General features: G+C 42.5%; 1 protein-coding gene across 2 annotated transcripts; it reads left to right on the top strand.

The window, feature by feature from the left end:
- The first annotated feature begins 1,363 nt into the window (after positions 1-1,363).
- bloc1s5 (biogenesis of lysosomal organelles complex-1, subunit 5, muted) lies at positions 1,364-10,778 on the top strand. Of its 2 annotated transcripts, none has more exons than XM_060900097.1 (5): positions 1,364-1,576; positions 4,805-4,890; positions 5,067-5,196; positions 10,152-10,210; positions 10,303-10,778. In XM_060900097.1, the coding sequence occupies exons 1-5, from the start codon at positions 1,558-1,560 to the stop codon at positions 10,474-10,476; spliced, it is 468 nt and encodes a 155-aa protein (XP_060756080.1). In that variant the 5' UTR covers positions 1,364-1,557; the 3' UTR covers positions 10,477-10,778. The 2 variants fall into 2 exon arrangements, with proteins under 2 accessions (XP_060756080.1, XP_060756081.1); XM_060900098.1 differs by having other exon boundaries at positions 4,808-4,890.
- The last annotated feature ends 5,371 nt before the right edge of the window (positions 10,779-16,149 follow it).

Genomic DNA, 16,149 nt, shown 5'->3' on the forward strand with positions numbered 1-16,149 from the left:
GACATCAAATTAAAAATTTTCAAAAACAATAAAATTTCTCAGTTTCAACATTTGATATGTTGTCTTTGTACTATTTTCAATGAAATATAGGGTTTCCATGATTTGCAGATGATTGCATTCTGTTTTTATTGTTTGTATGTCATCCTTATTTATTGTTTTGTTACTTAAAACTTAATGTTTAATTTATTATTATTATTATTATTATTATTATTATTATTATTATTATTAATAATAATAATAATAATAATAATAATAATAGGCAGCATGGTGGTCTAACGGTTAGTACTGTTGCCTCACAGCAAGAAGGTTCTGGGTTCAAGCCCAGTGGCCAATGGGGGCCTTTCTGTGTAGAGTTTGCATGCTCTCCCAGTGTCGGCGTGGGTTTCCTCCGGGTGCTCCGGTTTCCCCCAAAGGCATGTGGGTTAGGTTAATTGGTGGCTCTAAATTGACCGTAGGTGTGAGTGTGAATGGTTGTCTGTGTCTATGTGTCAGCCCTGTGATGACCTGGCGACTTGTCCAGGGTGTACCCCGCCTTTCGCCCATAGTCAGCTGGGATAGGCTCCAGCTTGCCTGCGACCCTGTAGAAGGATAAAGCGGCTAGAGATGAAATGAGATAATAATAGGCAGCATGGTGGTCTAACGGTTAGTACTGTTGCCTCACAGCAAGAAGGTTCTGGGTTCAAGCCCAGTGGCCGATGGGGGCCTTTCTGTGTAGAGTTTGCATGCTCTCCCAGTGTCGGCGTGGGTTTCCTCCGGGTGCTCCGGTTTCCCCCAAAGACATGTGGGTTAGGTTAATTGGTGGCTCTAAATTGACCGTAGGTGTGAATGGATGTTTGTCCCTATGGGTCAGCCTTGCGATAACCTGTTTGTATGTCATCCTTATTTATTGTTTTGTTACTTAAAAATTAATGTTTAATTTATTAATAATAAAAAAATAGGCGGCACGATGGTGTACTGGTTAGCGCTGTCGCCTCACAGCAAGAAGGTCCGGGTTCGAGCCCCGTGGCCGGCGAGGGCCTTTCTGTGTAGAGTTTGCATGTTCTCCCCGTGTCCGCGTGGGTTTCCTCCGGGTGCTCCGGTTTCCCCCACAGTCCAAAGACATGCAGGTTAGGTTAACTGGTGACTCTAAATTGACCGTAGGTGTGAATGTGAGTGTGAATGGTTGTCTGTGTCTATGTGTCAGCCCTGTGATGACCTGGCGACTTGTCCAGGGTGTACCCCGCCTTTCGCCCGTAGTCAGCTGGGATAGGCTCCAGCTTGCCTGCGACCCTGTAGAACAGGATAAAGCGGCTACAGATAATGAGATGAGATGAGATAATAATGCACTCCAGGCCACTAGGTGGCGGTAATGCGACAAAAGGCAGTCTGTCAAACACCATAAAAGTGGTTGTTGCTGTTGGAAATCTGTCGTTAGACTCGGTTACTAATTTAAATCCAGTTGTATTATTTCAAACTGTAATGTTTTAGTGTCATGTACTGTGTGAAGTTACCTTTATCGTGATTTGTATAAGCGGGAAACAACCCAAGCATTCGGAGTCATTATTTTCTCCGGTTAACATGGATAAAATCGGTCACGGTGAGTAAACATGTCAACACATGAGCACTACAGGCAACTGCAGCAGTTTTATCGGTTTATTGAAACGTTATAGCGACCCAGAACTATGTCGTTAATGGTGATTGTACAAAAGGAATTCCACTCTTCCCTTTTAGCGAACCACACCAGACTTTAAGGAAATGTATAAAGTAAGGTGAGCAGATTTCTGAGAAGGAAACTGGGGACAGGTTCGGTTCGGTGGTTAAAATATCATGAAAACATCGAATGCTTTCATCCTTGTAATAAAAAGTGTGGATATTTCTGTTTTTCCAAGGATTTTGGTCATGCATTGCATTAAAAAGTGGGCTTTTCCTCACTGAGTGCACTGCTTTAGGTTCACATTAAATAAAGACAACGTGAAAATGTCTAGTATGGGTACAGAGTTTAGATTTATAGACTCTTAAATTGTAAGCTAGCTCAAATGCATGTTTTAGAAAGTAAATATATTCAATGAATTACCATATATGCCACTAATAATGGACAATGCATTTAAAAACATACAAAACACACACAACACAGTTTAAATAGTTTACTTCAATCCAAGCAATTTCAAGGTCTGGTTGTTATTATCTCTAGCCGCTTTATCCTGTTCTACAGGGTCGCAGGCAAGCTGGAGCCTATCCCAGCTGACTACGGGCGAGAGGCGGGGTACACCCTGGACAAGTCGCCAGGTCATCACAGGGCTGACACATAGACACAGACAACCATTCACACTCACATTCACACCTACGGTAAATTTAGAGTCACCAGTTAACCTAACCTGCATGTCTTTGGACTGTGGGGGAAACCGGAGCACCCGGAGGAAACCCACGCGGACACGGGGAGAACATGCAAACTCTGTACAGAAAGGCCCTCGCCGGCCACAGGGCTCAAACCCGGACCTTCTTGCTGTGAGGCGACAGCGCTAACCACTACACCACAGTGCCGCCCCATTGTCAAAATCATTTTACAAAAAATGAACACATTCTTACTGTACATATCATCTTTATTGTCAATCTGAGAGTCGTTTGACATTTCAGTTGAGACTGACGCGCCTGTTGCGCATCTCCTGAATTATTTTTTTTTCTGTGTGTGAAAAATAAATGAACTTCCATGCATAAACAAAATACCCAATTACAATAAATGTATACATTTTTTACAATACACATAATGTTAATTGGGTGAAACCACTGCAATCAATGCACGAGCTGGTGCGCGTGCCCGAGACTGGCACTACAAAGCCACCTCGGCCTTCGTAGTTCAGGTCCTTTGACCCAGGAACCCGGAAGTCCTGCAGTAAACAACTACAGGGAAGCAACGGGAAAATGCAGCTCTTGCAAACACAATCACAAATATGTAAAATATAAGACTTGAACTTAACTCGTGTGTGTGCGCTGTTATATGATTACTGTAACTGTGTATGGTCAGAAAAGATGATAGACAAGCGTAACCGTTGCACAATAACGCTACAAACACCTGCAAAGTTATTTATCTGCTGGCTAGCTGCAGCTTGTAGCTTCCAGCGTTACTATGTGTCAGTATAGTGTAATGTGGTGCGGTGTAGTGTAACGCAGGGATAGACCTCAATCTGCAGAGCTCTGGGTCACAATCTGTATGCAGCCGGCCGGATGGTTTTCTATTGCAATCGCGTGGCCACTTCAGGCTGCCCCGTATGCATTTGTTTAATGGTCTTCTGCGTGTTAAATAGTTACAAAATTATAATAAAATGAATACGATTTATTTGGTTATTTAGTTACCTTTTTTTTGGCAAAGGGAAGGGCTGAGGGCCAGAATTATAATGTGGCAGTGTGCCACTTTAAAAGCGCCTGTGGAGAACACTGATTACCATAAACCTACAGCTTTACATAGCCAGCTATGCTGTGTGATAACACACCAATTTGTGTGCAAGTTAGCTTATGCCATTGAACTGTTACAATTTTACAGTAACGCTACATCTAGCAACAACAGCATTGAGCTTCCTCCTGCTAGCGTTGGCCACAGTAGGCTCTGGTTTGTTACATCAACAGCTATGTCTCAGTACAGTGTGACAAGTAATGTTATGTCATACAACATCACAAAATGTTGCTTGCACGTTTAAAGGCGAAATAACATCGATGACAAACAATGTCACTTAGGCCTACAAGAAAAGACGATGGTTCACCTGTTCAGGAAACAAATGAAGTGATCTGTCAAAGCTGAATGAGTGACTTTAGTTGAGGCAAAGATTCTGGTGCTCCACCAAAAAGTTGTTCCTCAGCTCCACCAATCAAAATACTAGAAAGGCGATTGCCAGAGGCAGAGCATTTTTTAAGGATTTTCCACTAGGAGACCAACTGGTCTGGGCAATACAGTCACAGGCCTCAGAGTCCATGCGACTGCACCACTGCGGCATATTCTGTGATGCAAAATGGTTCACCAATCACCATACAGACAAATACACTAAGGCCCTGTCCACACGGCAACGGATTCAGGTGAATCTGATAAAATTGTTTATCGTTTCGCCCTGGTGTCCACACGGCACCGGCGTTTTGGGTGCCCCAAAACGAAATCTTTTGAGAACGGGTTCCAGAGTGGAAAAATCTGGCAACGGTGCCGTTGCGAAGTCGTCTGGATGAGTAGAACGGATTTGTTTACGATGACGTCACAACCACATGTGCTTCACGCCGGGTAGAAGTGTAACGAACTCGATGCGAGTTGTCAACAAATCCTATAACTTGGTTCATGAAACGCGCTTACAAAATATTTTCACTGTGAATATTTATTGTGTAATGGTGCAAAGTGAGAGAGAGAGAGAGAGAGAGAGAGAGAGAGAATAGCCCTTAGGGCAGAGTCAATCCCGCCAGCAAAAATAGGGGGAAAAAAAGGAGCGATCTCACCTCTTCAGATGTTGGTTTAAGTCCTACAATACATTCCTCAAAAAGGGCGTAGAAGAACAAATTAATCCATCAACGTGTAGCATTCAATTTATTCCGGACCGTTAAAGACGCCGCCTTCCGCATACAACCCCAATTCCAAAAAAGTTGGGACAAAGTCCAAATTGTAAATAAAAACAGAATGCAATGATGTGGAAGTTTCAAAATTCCATATTTTATTCAGAATAGAACATAGATGACATATCAAATGTTTAAACTGAGAAAATGTATCATTTAAAGAGAAAAATTAGTACTGATTGTAGAGCACACATTCATAACAGTATGTCTTCAATGTTTGATATGTTTTGTTTAATATCAGCAGATGTTGGTGACATTCAGTCAAGGTTACTGGACCATAGGCCAGTTCTACAAGGAGAGATCAGGTACTTTGTAAGAGAATTTGAGGTGAGAATACGTTGTGTGCTCCTTTGCCCCAGGACTGATCTTGGAGAGCTTTTCATGTTTTTTGTAACTTTTTACCATCTTTATGAAGAGCTACTGTGTTTGTGTGTGGCCGTGGCAGCACATGTACATGTACCTACTCCTTCCATTCAACCCTAGGGATTGTTTTTGCTCAACAGGAGAAGCGGGGCTTTAGGGAGTGCCGTCTCCTAGAAAACCTGAATAAGTTGGTGACTGAGACCGATGACCAAGTGCTGCCCAGATGCACCAAGATCATGCAAGCGAATTTACTTGATGCTCTCGGTTGCTGTACGTAGAAAAGTCTATTATTATACTTTTTTTTTTTTTTTTTTTCAGTTTCACAAGATTGAAGAACTGTTCTGTTGTGGATTGATCTGTGGTTGGTAGGAGAGAGCAACTGGACTTGCTTGAAAAGTCTTGAAGACGTTTCGCCTCTCGTCCGAAAGGCATCCTCAGCTCTGTCTGTCCAATAGGGAGCACCAAGTATCCATCCTCTCATGGATCATAATAGAATCCGAATCAGAATGCTGATGGCTGCATTGAAGGCGGCTGACAGATGTCACAGACACCCACCTCTGTTCAGTGATGGTCGCTCCAGGTTGACAAAAATGAACGATCCTCTCTGGCTAAGATGTCCGCCAGTTTTCTGGAAGTCCTCTCATACTCCCGCACTAGTCGAAGGGAACTCATCCCAAAGTGCGTAGAAACATATCTGTGAAGATACTCAGTCGTCCAGGTACATAGTAAACTGTGGTTGGTAGAAGAGAGTTGCTCCAAGTCCAGTTGCTCTCTTCTACCAACCACAGATTACTATGTACCTGGACGACTGAGTATCTTCACAGATATGTTGTGGATTGAATTTTAGAGGTCTGCGTGGGACAGAATTTTCACTCCCGCTCCCGCATTGTGCAGTCCCGCTCCCGCCCGCGCCTGCCATATTTTGTCCCGCTCCCGCCCGCAAATCCCGCATGATGCAGACGTTTGCGTTATTTCTCACGAAAGTTCTTGTCATTGGCTTGGGGAATTAAACATGCTGAGCTTAGCTGAGCTCTCCACTGACCGATCCTTCATTTATTGTAAGTTTATTGTTTAGACTCTGACATTCTGCTGACACATTCCAAGTTGAGCGCTGCATGCGCTCATGATTGACAGCTCTCGCTTTGATTGACAGCTCTCGCTTTGTGCACTCCCACTTCCGAGTCTGTGGCATTATGATTCCAACCGCGATTTCATTCTCCTCTCATATGAAGTGCTGCGCAACCACAACCAGCTCCTCAGATTATACACTGTCTATTTCTAGCTTTAAATTGAACAATCTGTGCGATACACGGTCCTTTTTAATACTAGTTAATACTTTTTAATACTTTTTTAAATACTTTTTAATACTTAGGACTAATACTCTTGACTTTTTAACGGTAAATGTACTTCTTTTTAAAGCAGCACTTACTTCTGAAGCACTGTAAGCTTCACTAGAGGAGCTCTGCTCTTCTGCCATGATCGGAGATCTCAAACACGGAAGAGCGGAAAGGAATCGGAAACGTACGCGAGATTAGACCACATCCGCAAATTTAGGCATCTTAAAATGTTCTTATTAATGCCAAATAAAATATCCAGCACAAATTATATACTTGTGATAACCTGTGTTGTGTTCTGTTACCTGTTGAGTTTATGTTGTTATATGCCTTTTAGGGGAACTGGGGGGTGGAGTTTAGGTGTGGGTGCGCGGGGGTTGAGACAGGAAGTTGAGTTGGCGCTGTTTTATGGGCTGTTAGGAAGCGTGAGTTGTGGCTAAAACAGCAACTCCTTGTTAAATACTTGCTAATAAAAATAAAGGACGCAGTGTGTGTTAAGAAGTGTCCCTAGCGTTCTTACAATACGATAGACATAAATTAATAATTTATAAATTTTATTTTAAACACGTTTTTAGTTAGCGGGATTGCAGCTTATCACCTCTCCCGCCCGCATTGTGCACTCCCCTTCCCGCCCGCGCCCGCAATGAGTTTTCAAAATTTGTCCTGCGCTGCACTGCTTTGCGTCGGGTCCCGCGGGACTCCCGCGGGAATGCAGGGCTCTAGATTGAATGTGAACCAGTGTGGCTGGATTTTTATTGTGACAGTGTATTTCAGTTTGAGTCTGTGTGTGTATGGTAGTGTGTGATTCCTGCCACGCACCCAGTGTTTTCAGGATACGCTCTGGATCCACCACAACCCTAGGGTTACCACCACCAGTGATTAGTAAAGATAAATGAATGAAAAACTGAAAGCATCTGGAACTGACATAATTCAGATGTCGTGTTGGGTTAATGCAAGGGACATTAGTTTGGTCATAACCTTAATTTCAGTGGAACTTGTGAAAATGTTTTACATTTTTATGTAATTTTTATATAATGTACTGTTTGTTTATTTAATGATTTTACACACTTGCATTGATGAGCCAGTTAGAAGAACAAATGATATTTCTGCTGTTAAAAACAAAAGTATTAGCAGTCATTAAAACCACAAGACATAAGGTGTTGAATTAAAGCTGTACTGCCTTTCAGATTCTTCAAGTGTAGGTCGTGAAAAGAATTTTCCCCGACACCCAATTATTTTTTCATTAGTGGACCGAAAGCTACTAAATTCGAATCACTGACTTCCAATTTTATTTGGTTTTTTTTATGCCTCCGCCACCGTAAGGTGCAGGAGGCATTATGTTTTCGGGTTGTCCGTCTGTCCATGCGTGCGTCCGTCCCAAAAGCTTGTGAACGCGATATCTCAAAGGCTAATGAAAGGAATTTCACCAAACTTTCACCATTTGTGCGCTTTGGGACAAACATGAACTGATTAGATTTTGAGGTCAAAAGGTCTAAGGTCAAGGTCACTGTGAAGTCGAATGTCTGTCTGAAAACCTTGCGAACACAGTATCTCCAAGGCTAATACAAGTAATTTCACCAGGTCAAGATTACTGTGAGGTCAAATGTCCATCCCCAAATCATAACTTAATAAGGCGTGTAGTCTACCGGGCGGAGGCATCCCCATCAACACCGTTGGCGTCAAGTTCTATCTAGTTTTCTAATAGAACAATTAATGAATTTAGGGCCACATGGCCCTAAATTCTCCGCTATTTTTTTCCTGCTTCACCATGACCCAATTCAAGATGCTACGTCATGCATCACATGGTAGGCTTTCCATGTTCGTGCAAGGCATTGTGGGATGCAAATTTGAAACGGGAGAGAAAATGGAGGACGCGAGTGTGCAAATGAAACCTGAAAGATCGACTACAGTAACGGAAAGCGAGAAGAAAAGACATTATGTTGCAAAGGAAAGGAAACGCAGGACCAAACTAATAAATATCGGCGGTCAGCGAGCACCTCAGTGTGGTCAGCTGTTCGTTTAGCGACAGGATGATGTAACGGTCAGTAAACGGTCAAAGGTAAACCTGCGCTAGGGTGACCACCTGCTCATAAGCCCAAGGGGGGACAAGGGGTATGTTTTTGAGGGACGATGTGGGACGCCGCTCCCACTGCACCGCGCCGGCCGCTGGAAGACTCACAGATAGTGGTTCACCCATTTCTAGCACATACTACCTTACATGGTATATCAGTAATACCCTATTCTGCTGTTATTGGCGATGTATGGTCATGAACAGGCCACCAAATGTGTTTTGTTTTTTGTTTTTTAAATAAACATAATATTTTGACCATTCAGTGACTTGACAGACACACTTCCACTTATGATTTACTGAAGCTACTCAATTTTATTTATTTTCCATTACAATTTATTCACTTTAAATCAATCATAATATAATATTGAGTCTGAGGCTTTGCAGTGCGTCAGTACAGCAGGAATAGTGACAAGTCTCCATTTAGTTTTCAGTGGATTAACAGGAATTGTAGTGGCTCAGCACCACAGAAACAGTAGAAAAAAAGTCTCTTAACTCACAACCACAGCAAATATGATATTGCGATATTCCGATATGATATTGCGTGTTGGACAGTGTGATGCACACTCGTCACCTCTGCCGCAGTCACTTTGTCAGCTAGAGAGTCGTTTTTAGGTCGGAGGAAAGCATCCATAGATTTAGACGTTTCTTTCTCTTGCACACGTTTCTTGTGAGTCTCCGCGAGCCTGTGTCGTTTCACATCGTATTCCCCGCCATGTCCGATTGAGAAAAATGTTTTGCAAAGGTCACAAAAAGCCCTCTCGGTATCCCCCTCAACCCCTTTCAGCCACAAATATTCATTTTCCCACTTTTTCCTGTACATACACCTTCTCTTTTTAACTGGAGGTGGCGGTGCCTCACCTGCCATCTCCCCAGTACCTTTCTCCATTTTTTTAATATGAAAGCAATGCATGCGTTGCACCTGCGTCCCTCGTCACTGTCTGTGCACGTGAGTGCGGTGTCATGGCAACAACAAAAAGTTGACAACAACCAGTCAGTTGTGAGGGGTGTGTGTGTGGTTTTGTTCTACAGTCTATAGTGGCGACGGTGGTGTGCTGAAATGTCAAGTAATATTCGTTTGGCTGCCTCGGATAGAGCGACATCCCCCTCAGCAAGCATCGATTATGCGGGACACGTTCTGAATTTGCGGGACGCGTAAATTCGGCTTCAAATGCTGTATGCGCACGCGCTATGCAGGACAGGTGGTCACCCTAACCTGCGCACACAGACTTCGTCTGTCTGCTTGACTGCGTGAAGCGTGCGATTTGATGCACATTATTTGCTCGGGAATCCCCTCAAATGAAATGACTTCCCAGCCAGAGAATGGCCTGATATTGTGTGAGATATTACAGGAAGAAACTTATCACAATGACCAAATTTCAGAGGGAACTAAATTTCACCGATTTTATGAAATCGAAAGGCCGTCTACTTTTAATTTTTGAAAAATGTATGCTTTCTTTCACACGGTGGTGTAGTGGTTAGCACGGTCGCCTCACAGCAAGAAGGTTCCAGCAGCCGGTGAGGGCCTTTGTGTGGAGTTTGCATGTTCTCTCCGTGTCTGCGTGGGGGTGCTCCGGTTTCCCTCACAATCCAAAGACATGCAGTTAGGTTGACGTGGGGTGGCCTTGGGCTGAGGTGCCCTTGAGCAAGGTACCGAACCCCTGACTGCTCCCCGGGCGCTCTGGTGTGGCTGCCCACTGCTCTGAGTGTGTGCGTGCACGTGTGTTCACTGCTTCAGATGGGTTAAATGCAGAGGATGAATTTCATTGTGCCCAAAGTGTGCATGTGACAAATAAAGGTTTCTTCTTTCTTTCTTTCTTCAGTGGAAACTGTAAATCATATGATGCAGAGAATCCAGCAGAGGGAGCTAGAAACCCAGCAGGTAAATCCAAATACTACTTCTGTAAGAAAAGTAATTTAAAAAAAAGGGACATTCTGTGACTGGGGTGATTTTTTTTTTTTTTTTTTGTGTAGAGCATATTTCTTCAGGAGGGAATGGAGAAGTGCAAAGCAGACTGTGAGGACTTCCTGAAGGAGCAGGCTCGGCTAAAAGAGGAAGTGGATGAAGAGCACGTGAAAGCTGTGAGCAGACTCAGTACCCTGTACAGCGAGATGAAGAAAGACCTTGCCAAGTTCTCACGCTTCTGATGTCCTCCATGAATGTTCCTGTTTTTGGACAATATTTTTGTTAATTGGTCTACGGCACAGGAAAATGTTCCTCTGCAGACACGTGCCACCTTTCAACAAGATGAACAAAGTATAGAGAAGACCTATGGACACCTGTCATTTGTTTTTCAGAGAATCATCATGCCTGCTTTATTTAGGCTCTGTAAGTACCCTGAAGAAAAAAAAATGGAATCTGTGTGTTTTACATAAAAATATTTGGTTATTAACCTAAATGTGATTTCATTGCTATGTTTTACTGAAATAAACTGATCTCCGAGCTTGAATTATGTAAAATGAGTGTGATTTCAAAGACTTGCTATTAATGTGATCCAGTCACAACATTAGGATGTTGGCACTGACAGGTAGAAATGTTTGCTATTAAGTTAACATGATCCATTTATGCATGGCATGATGGTGCAGTGGATAGCCTTGCCACCTCACAACTCCACTATTCTGGTTTCAATCCTGAGCTCCGGTGAGTAAGGCATCAGTTTTATTCCTGGGCTTTAACTAAACTTGATCAAATTGTGCGGGCTACACAAAAATATTTGAAGGAAACTGCATTTAAAATTGGATAATCATTTAGTGAAAAATAAATTATTTAAAATACAGGTCCTTCCATGCTTCCTAAAGTACTTGAACACAAAATAAAGTTTATTAATTCCTCGATTGTAACAACTTTGCTCAGTGGTGGGTAGAATTTTCATAAAGTTTGCAACTGCTGGGCACTCCCTGATGCAGTTAGGCTACAAGTTGAAATAGACACTTGTGGTCATAAGTTTATCTACAACCCCGATTCCAAAAAAGTTGGGACAAAGTACAAATTGTAAATAAAAACAGAATGCAATAATTTACAAATCTCAAAAACTGATATTGTATTCACAATAGAACATAGACAACATATCAAATGTCGAAAGTGAGACATTTTGAAATTTCATGCCAAATATTGGCTCATTTGAAATTTCATGACAGCAACACATCTCAAAAAAGTTGGGACAGGGGCAATAAGAGGCTGGAAAGTTAAAAGGTACAAAAAAGGAACAGCTGGAAGACCAAATTGCAACTCATTAGGTCAATTGGCAATAGGTCATTAACATGACTGGGTATATAAAGAGCATCTTGGAGTGGCAGCGGCTCTCAGAAGTAAAGAGGGGAAGAGGATCACCAATCCCCCTAATTCTGCGCCGACAAATAGTGGAGCAATATCAGAAAGGAGTTCGACAGTGTAAAATTGCAAAGAGTTTGAACATATCATCTACAGTGCATAATATCATCAAAAGATTCAGAGAATCTGGAAGAATCTCTGTGCGTAAGGGTCAAGGCCGGAAAACCATACTGGGTGCCCGTGATCTTCGGGCCCTTAGACGGCACTGCATCACATACAGGCATGCTTCTGTATTGGAAATCACAAAATGGGCTCAGGAATATTTACAGAGAACATTATCTGTGAACACAATTCACCGTGCCATCCGCCGTTGCCAGCTAAAACTCTATAGTTCAAAGAAGAAGCCGTATCTAAACACGATCCAGAAGCACAAACGTCTTCTCTGGGCCAAGGCTCATTTAAAATGGACTGTGGCAAAGTGGAAAACTGTTCTGTGCTCAGACGAATCAAAATTTGAAGTTCTTTATGGAAATCAGGGACGCCGTGTCATTCAGACTAAAGAGGAGAAGGATGACCCAAGTTGTTATCAGCGCTCAGTTCAGAAGCCTGCATCTCTGATGGTGTGGGGTTCCATTAGTGCATGTGGCATGGGCAGCTTACACATCTGGAAAGACACCATCAATGCTGAAAGGTATATCCAGGTTCTAGAGCAACATATGCTCCCATCCAGACGTCTCTTTCAGGGAAGACCTTGCATTTTCCAACATGACAATGCCAAACCACATACTGCATCAATTACAGCATCATGGCTGCGTAGAAGAAGGGTCCGGGTACTGAACTGGCCAGCCTGCAGTCCAGATCTTTCACCCACAGAAAACATTTGGCGCATCATAAAACGGAAGATACGACAAAAAAGACCTAAGACAGTTGAGCAACTAGAATCCTACATTAGACAAGAATGGGTTAACATTCCTATCCCTAAATTTGAGCAACTTGTCTCCTCAGTCCCCAGACGTTTACAGACTGTTGTAAAGAGAAAAGGGGATGTCTCACAGTGGTAAACATGGCCTTGTCCCAACTTTTTTGAGATGTGTTGTCATGAAATTTAAAATCACCTAATTTTTCTCTTTAAATGATACATTTTCTCAGTTTAAACATTTGATATGTCATCTATGTTCTATTCTGAATAAAATATGGAATTTTGAAACTTCATCATTGCATTCCGTTTTTATTTACAATTTGTACTTTGTCCCAACTTTTTTGGAATCGGGGTTGCACAAGAACATGAATGGCATGACAATATTGGGTTTTCAGTGATTTTCTTTGAACTGTTCTTTTCCTGTGACAGATTGATGATTACAATATACATTTTTTAATAGGAAAAAATTGGTGAAGAATTTTGTGCACAAGTTTTATTTCAGGTTTTCTGCAATCAACATGGAAAAAATTATTCCCCTAATATGATAATACATTTTATTTGTAATGCACTTTACATTGAGAGCAAATCTCAAAGTGCTATTAAAAAGACAGATGCAAATAACATGAAAATGATAAGAGTTGTATGTTCTGCTAAAAAGGAATGTTTTAAGTCCTTTTTTTAAAACCGTCAATATTTGGTTAAATGTCCCTTAGCAAGTTTCACCTTGACCAGAAACTTTTGATAGCCATCAGTAAGCTTCTGGCAGAATTCTGGTTAGACATTTTGACCACTCTTTTTGTCAGAATTAGTAGAGTTCATAAAATACAAAAATTTCACTGGTACAGGCCACATATTGGGGGCGGCACGGTGGTGTAGTGGTTAGCGCTGTCACCTTACAGCAAGAAGGTCCGGGTTCGAGCCCCATGGCCGGCGAGGGCCTTTCTGTGTGGAGTTTGCATGTTCTCCCCGTGTCCGCGTGGGTTTCCTCCGGGTGCTCCGGTTTCCCCCACAGTCCAAAAACATGCAGGTTAGGTTAACTGGTGGCTCTAAATTGACCGTAGGTGTGAATGTGAGTGTGAATGGTTGTCTGTGTCTATGTGTCAGCCCTGTGATGACCTGGCGACTTGTCCAGGGTGTACCCTGCCTTTCGCCCATAGTCAGCTGGGATAGGCTCCAGCTTGCCTGCGACCCTATAGAACAGGATAAAGTGGCTAGAGATGATGAGATGAGATGAGGCCACATATTGTGATAGTGTTGAGGTCTGGACAATGTTAGCATGTTTTATCCATTCCACAACCAGCTTTGATGTGTATTTTGGGGTTCTTCTCCTCTTAGAACACCCGATCATCTCCAAGTTTCCAATAGTTTGAGGTTATGCTGAAGAATTCTGAGTGCAACTTTACATAGCTCATATGTTGTTTTTACTATGGGTCAAACTATACTGCAATTTTATTTTTGTTTGTTTAAAATTATATAACATTGGCTGGCTTTGAGTGGTATATCCGATATATTCCATTCGGCTAGCATGATATTGAATGAGTCAAAGACGAGTTCAAGATCATGCTTGCTGAATGGAATATGTCTGATATACCATGAAAAAAGCCATTATTATTATTATTATTATTAATACACATTCGATGGAGCAATTATAGATTTTACAAAAAGTTAAGAACAGGGATAACTTACCAATATTGAATGCTGATTCTGATCGAATGTAATTCAGAGTTCTGTCAATCCAATGTACAAAGTCAAAGTTCTAACAATAAAAATGGTACAAGTCCAAAAAGCCTGAACAACAACCCAACTTGTATACAAGCAATATACAGGTTGACAGTTCAAGTTCAAAGTTACTTTAGGTAGGAGTTAATTGTTACATTGCAGTTGTTCAAAACCAAAAGGGCTTTGCTGAGTGAATATTCAGTTCCTTTGTTTACTAACATTAGAATCTTCTTCTTTTGGCTGCTCCCGATTACGGGTTGCCACAGCGGATCTTTCGTCTCCATTTCTCCCTGTCTTCCGCATCCTTCTCTACCACACCTGCCACTTTCGTGTCCTCTCTCACCACATCTTTGGCCTTCCTCGTTTTCGTGTGCCTGGCAGCTTCGTCCTCAACATTCTCCTTCCAACATGCTCTGCATCTCTTCTCAGGATGTGCCCATAACATCTCAGTCTCATCTCTCTTAGCTTAGTTCCCAAGCTCTCCACATGTGCTGTCCCTCTGATGTGCTCGTTCCTTATCCTGTCCAACCTAGTCACTCCCATCGCAAACCTTAACATCCTCAACTCCACCACCTCCAACTTTGCCTCCTGTCTCTTTGTTAAGGGTACGGTCTCCAATCCATACATCACGGCTGGTCTCACTACTGTCTTATACATCTTACCTTTCACTTTTGCTGGGACTTTCCTATCACAAATGACTCCCGAAATCCTTCTCCAACTGCTCCGCTCTGCCTGCACTCTCTTTCTCACCTCACTATCGCAGCACCCATTTTTCTGCACAGTTGACCCCAGGTACTTTTCGTTACGTCTACTCCTTGCATCTTCACTACACTCTCATCCCCATTCTCGTTTACAAACATTAGAATGACTTCCTCATTGACGTAACCACCAATATCAATATATTTACTGTATATAAAAGATATTTTGAGGGCGGCACGGTGGTGTAGTGGTTAGCACTGTCGACTCACAGCAAGAAGGTCCGGGTTCGAGCCCCGTGGCCGGCGAGGGCCTTTCTGTGCGGAGTTTGCATGTTCTCCCCGTGTCCGCATGGGTTTCCTCCGGGTGCTCCAGTTTCCCCCACAGTCCAAAGACATGCAGGTTAGGTTAACTGGTGACTCTAAATTGACCGTAGGTGTGAATGTGAGTGTGAATGGTTGTCTGTGTCTATGTGTCAGCCCTGTGATGACCTGGTGACTTGTCCAGGGTGTACCCTGCCTTTCGCCCGTAGTCAGCTGGGATAGGCTCCAGCTTGCCCGCGACCCTGCAGAACAGGATAAAGCGGCTACAGATAATGAGATGAGATGAGATGAGAAAAGATATTTTGTACTAAATGTAAGTCTATGTAAAACAAATGTTAAATAAAACTAAGTTTTGTTAACTCAATACCACTTTTTTTTTAAATAATCATCTGGATGTTGAAAATTGTGGAACGGTGTCACATGATCTGATACGCTAAGTATTTGGGAACCAACTCATTTTTTTTCCCCCCAGTGGAAGTTTGAGTAATTATTCATGCACAATTTACGTATTGAAAGTCTTTTCTATTTTTGTAATGGCCAAAAGATCGTTAAGGTGTCAGCATGGGTTTCTTCCAGGGAGGTCTACTGTGACACACATGCTTGAATGTGTGGAGGACTGGACAGAGTGGTTAGACCAGGGTTTGCCAGTCGATGTTAATAATTTGGACTTTCTCAAAGCCTTTGACTTGGTACCAATGCAACGTCTCCAAGCAAAAATCGAAACCTACGGCATCAAGGGCAATTTGCTACATTGGATCATTTCCTTTCTTACTGAGCGTAAGCAAAGAGTCTGTGTCAATGGGATCAAATCAGGATGGGCTGAGGTAAGCAGCACAGTGCCACAAAGCAGTGTGTTGGGACCAGTACTATTCACTATCTTCGTTAACGACATG

Source organism: Neoarius graeffei, chromosome 19, assembly GCF_027579695.1.
Source record: "Neoarius graeffei isolate fNeoGra1 chromosome 19, fNeoGra1.pri, whole genome shotgun sequence".
NCBI classification, from domain to species: Eukaryota; Metazoa; Chordata; class Actinopteri; order Siluriformes; family Ariidae; genus Neoarius; species Neoarius graeffei.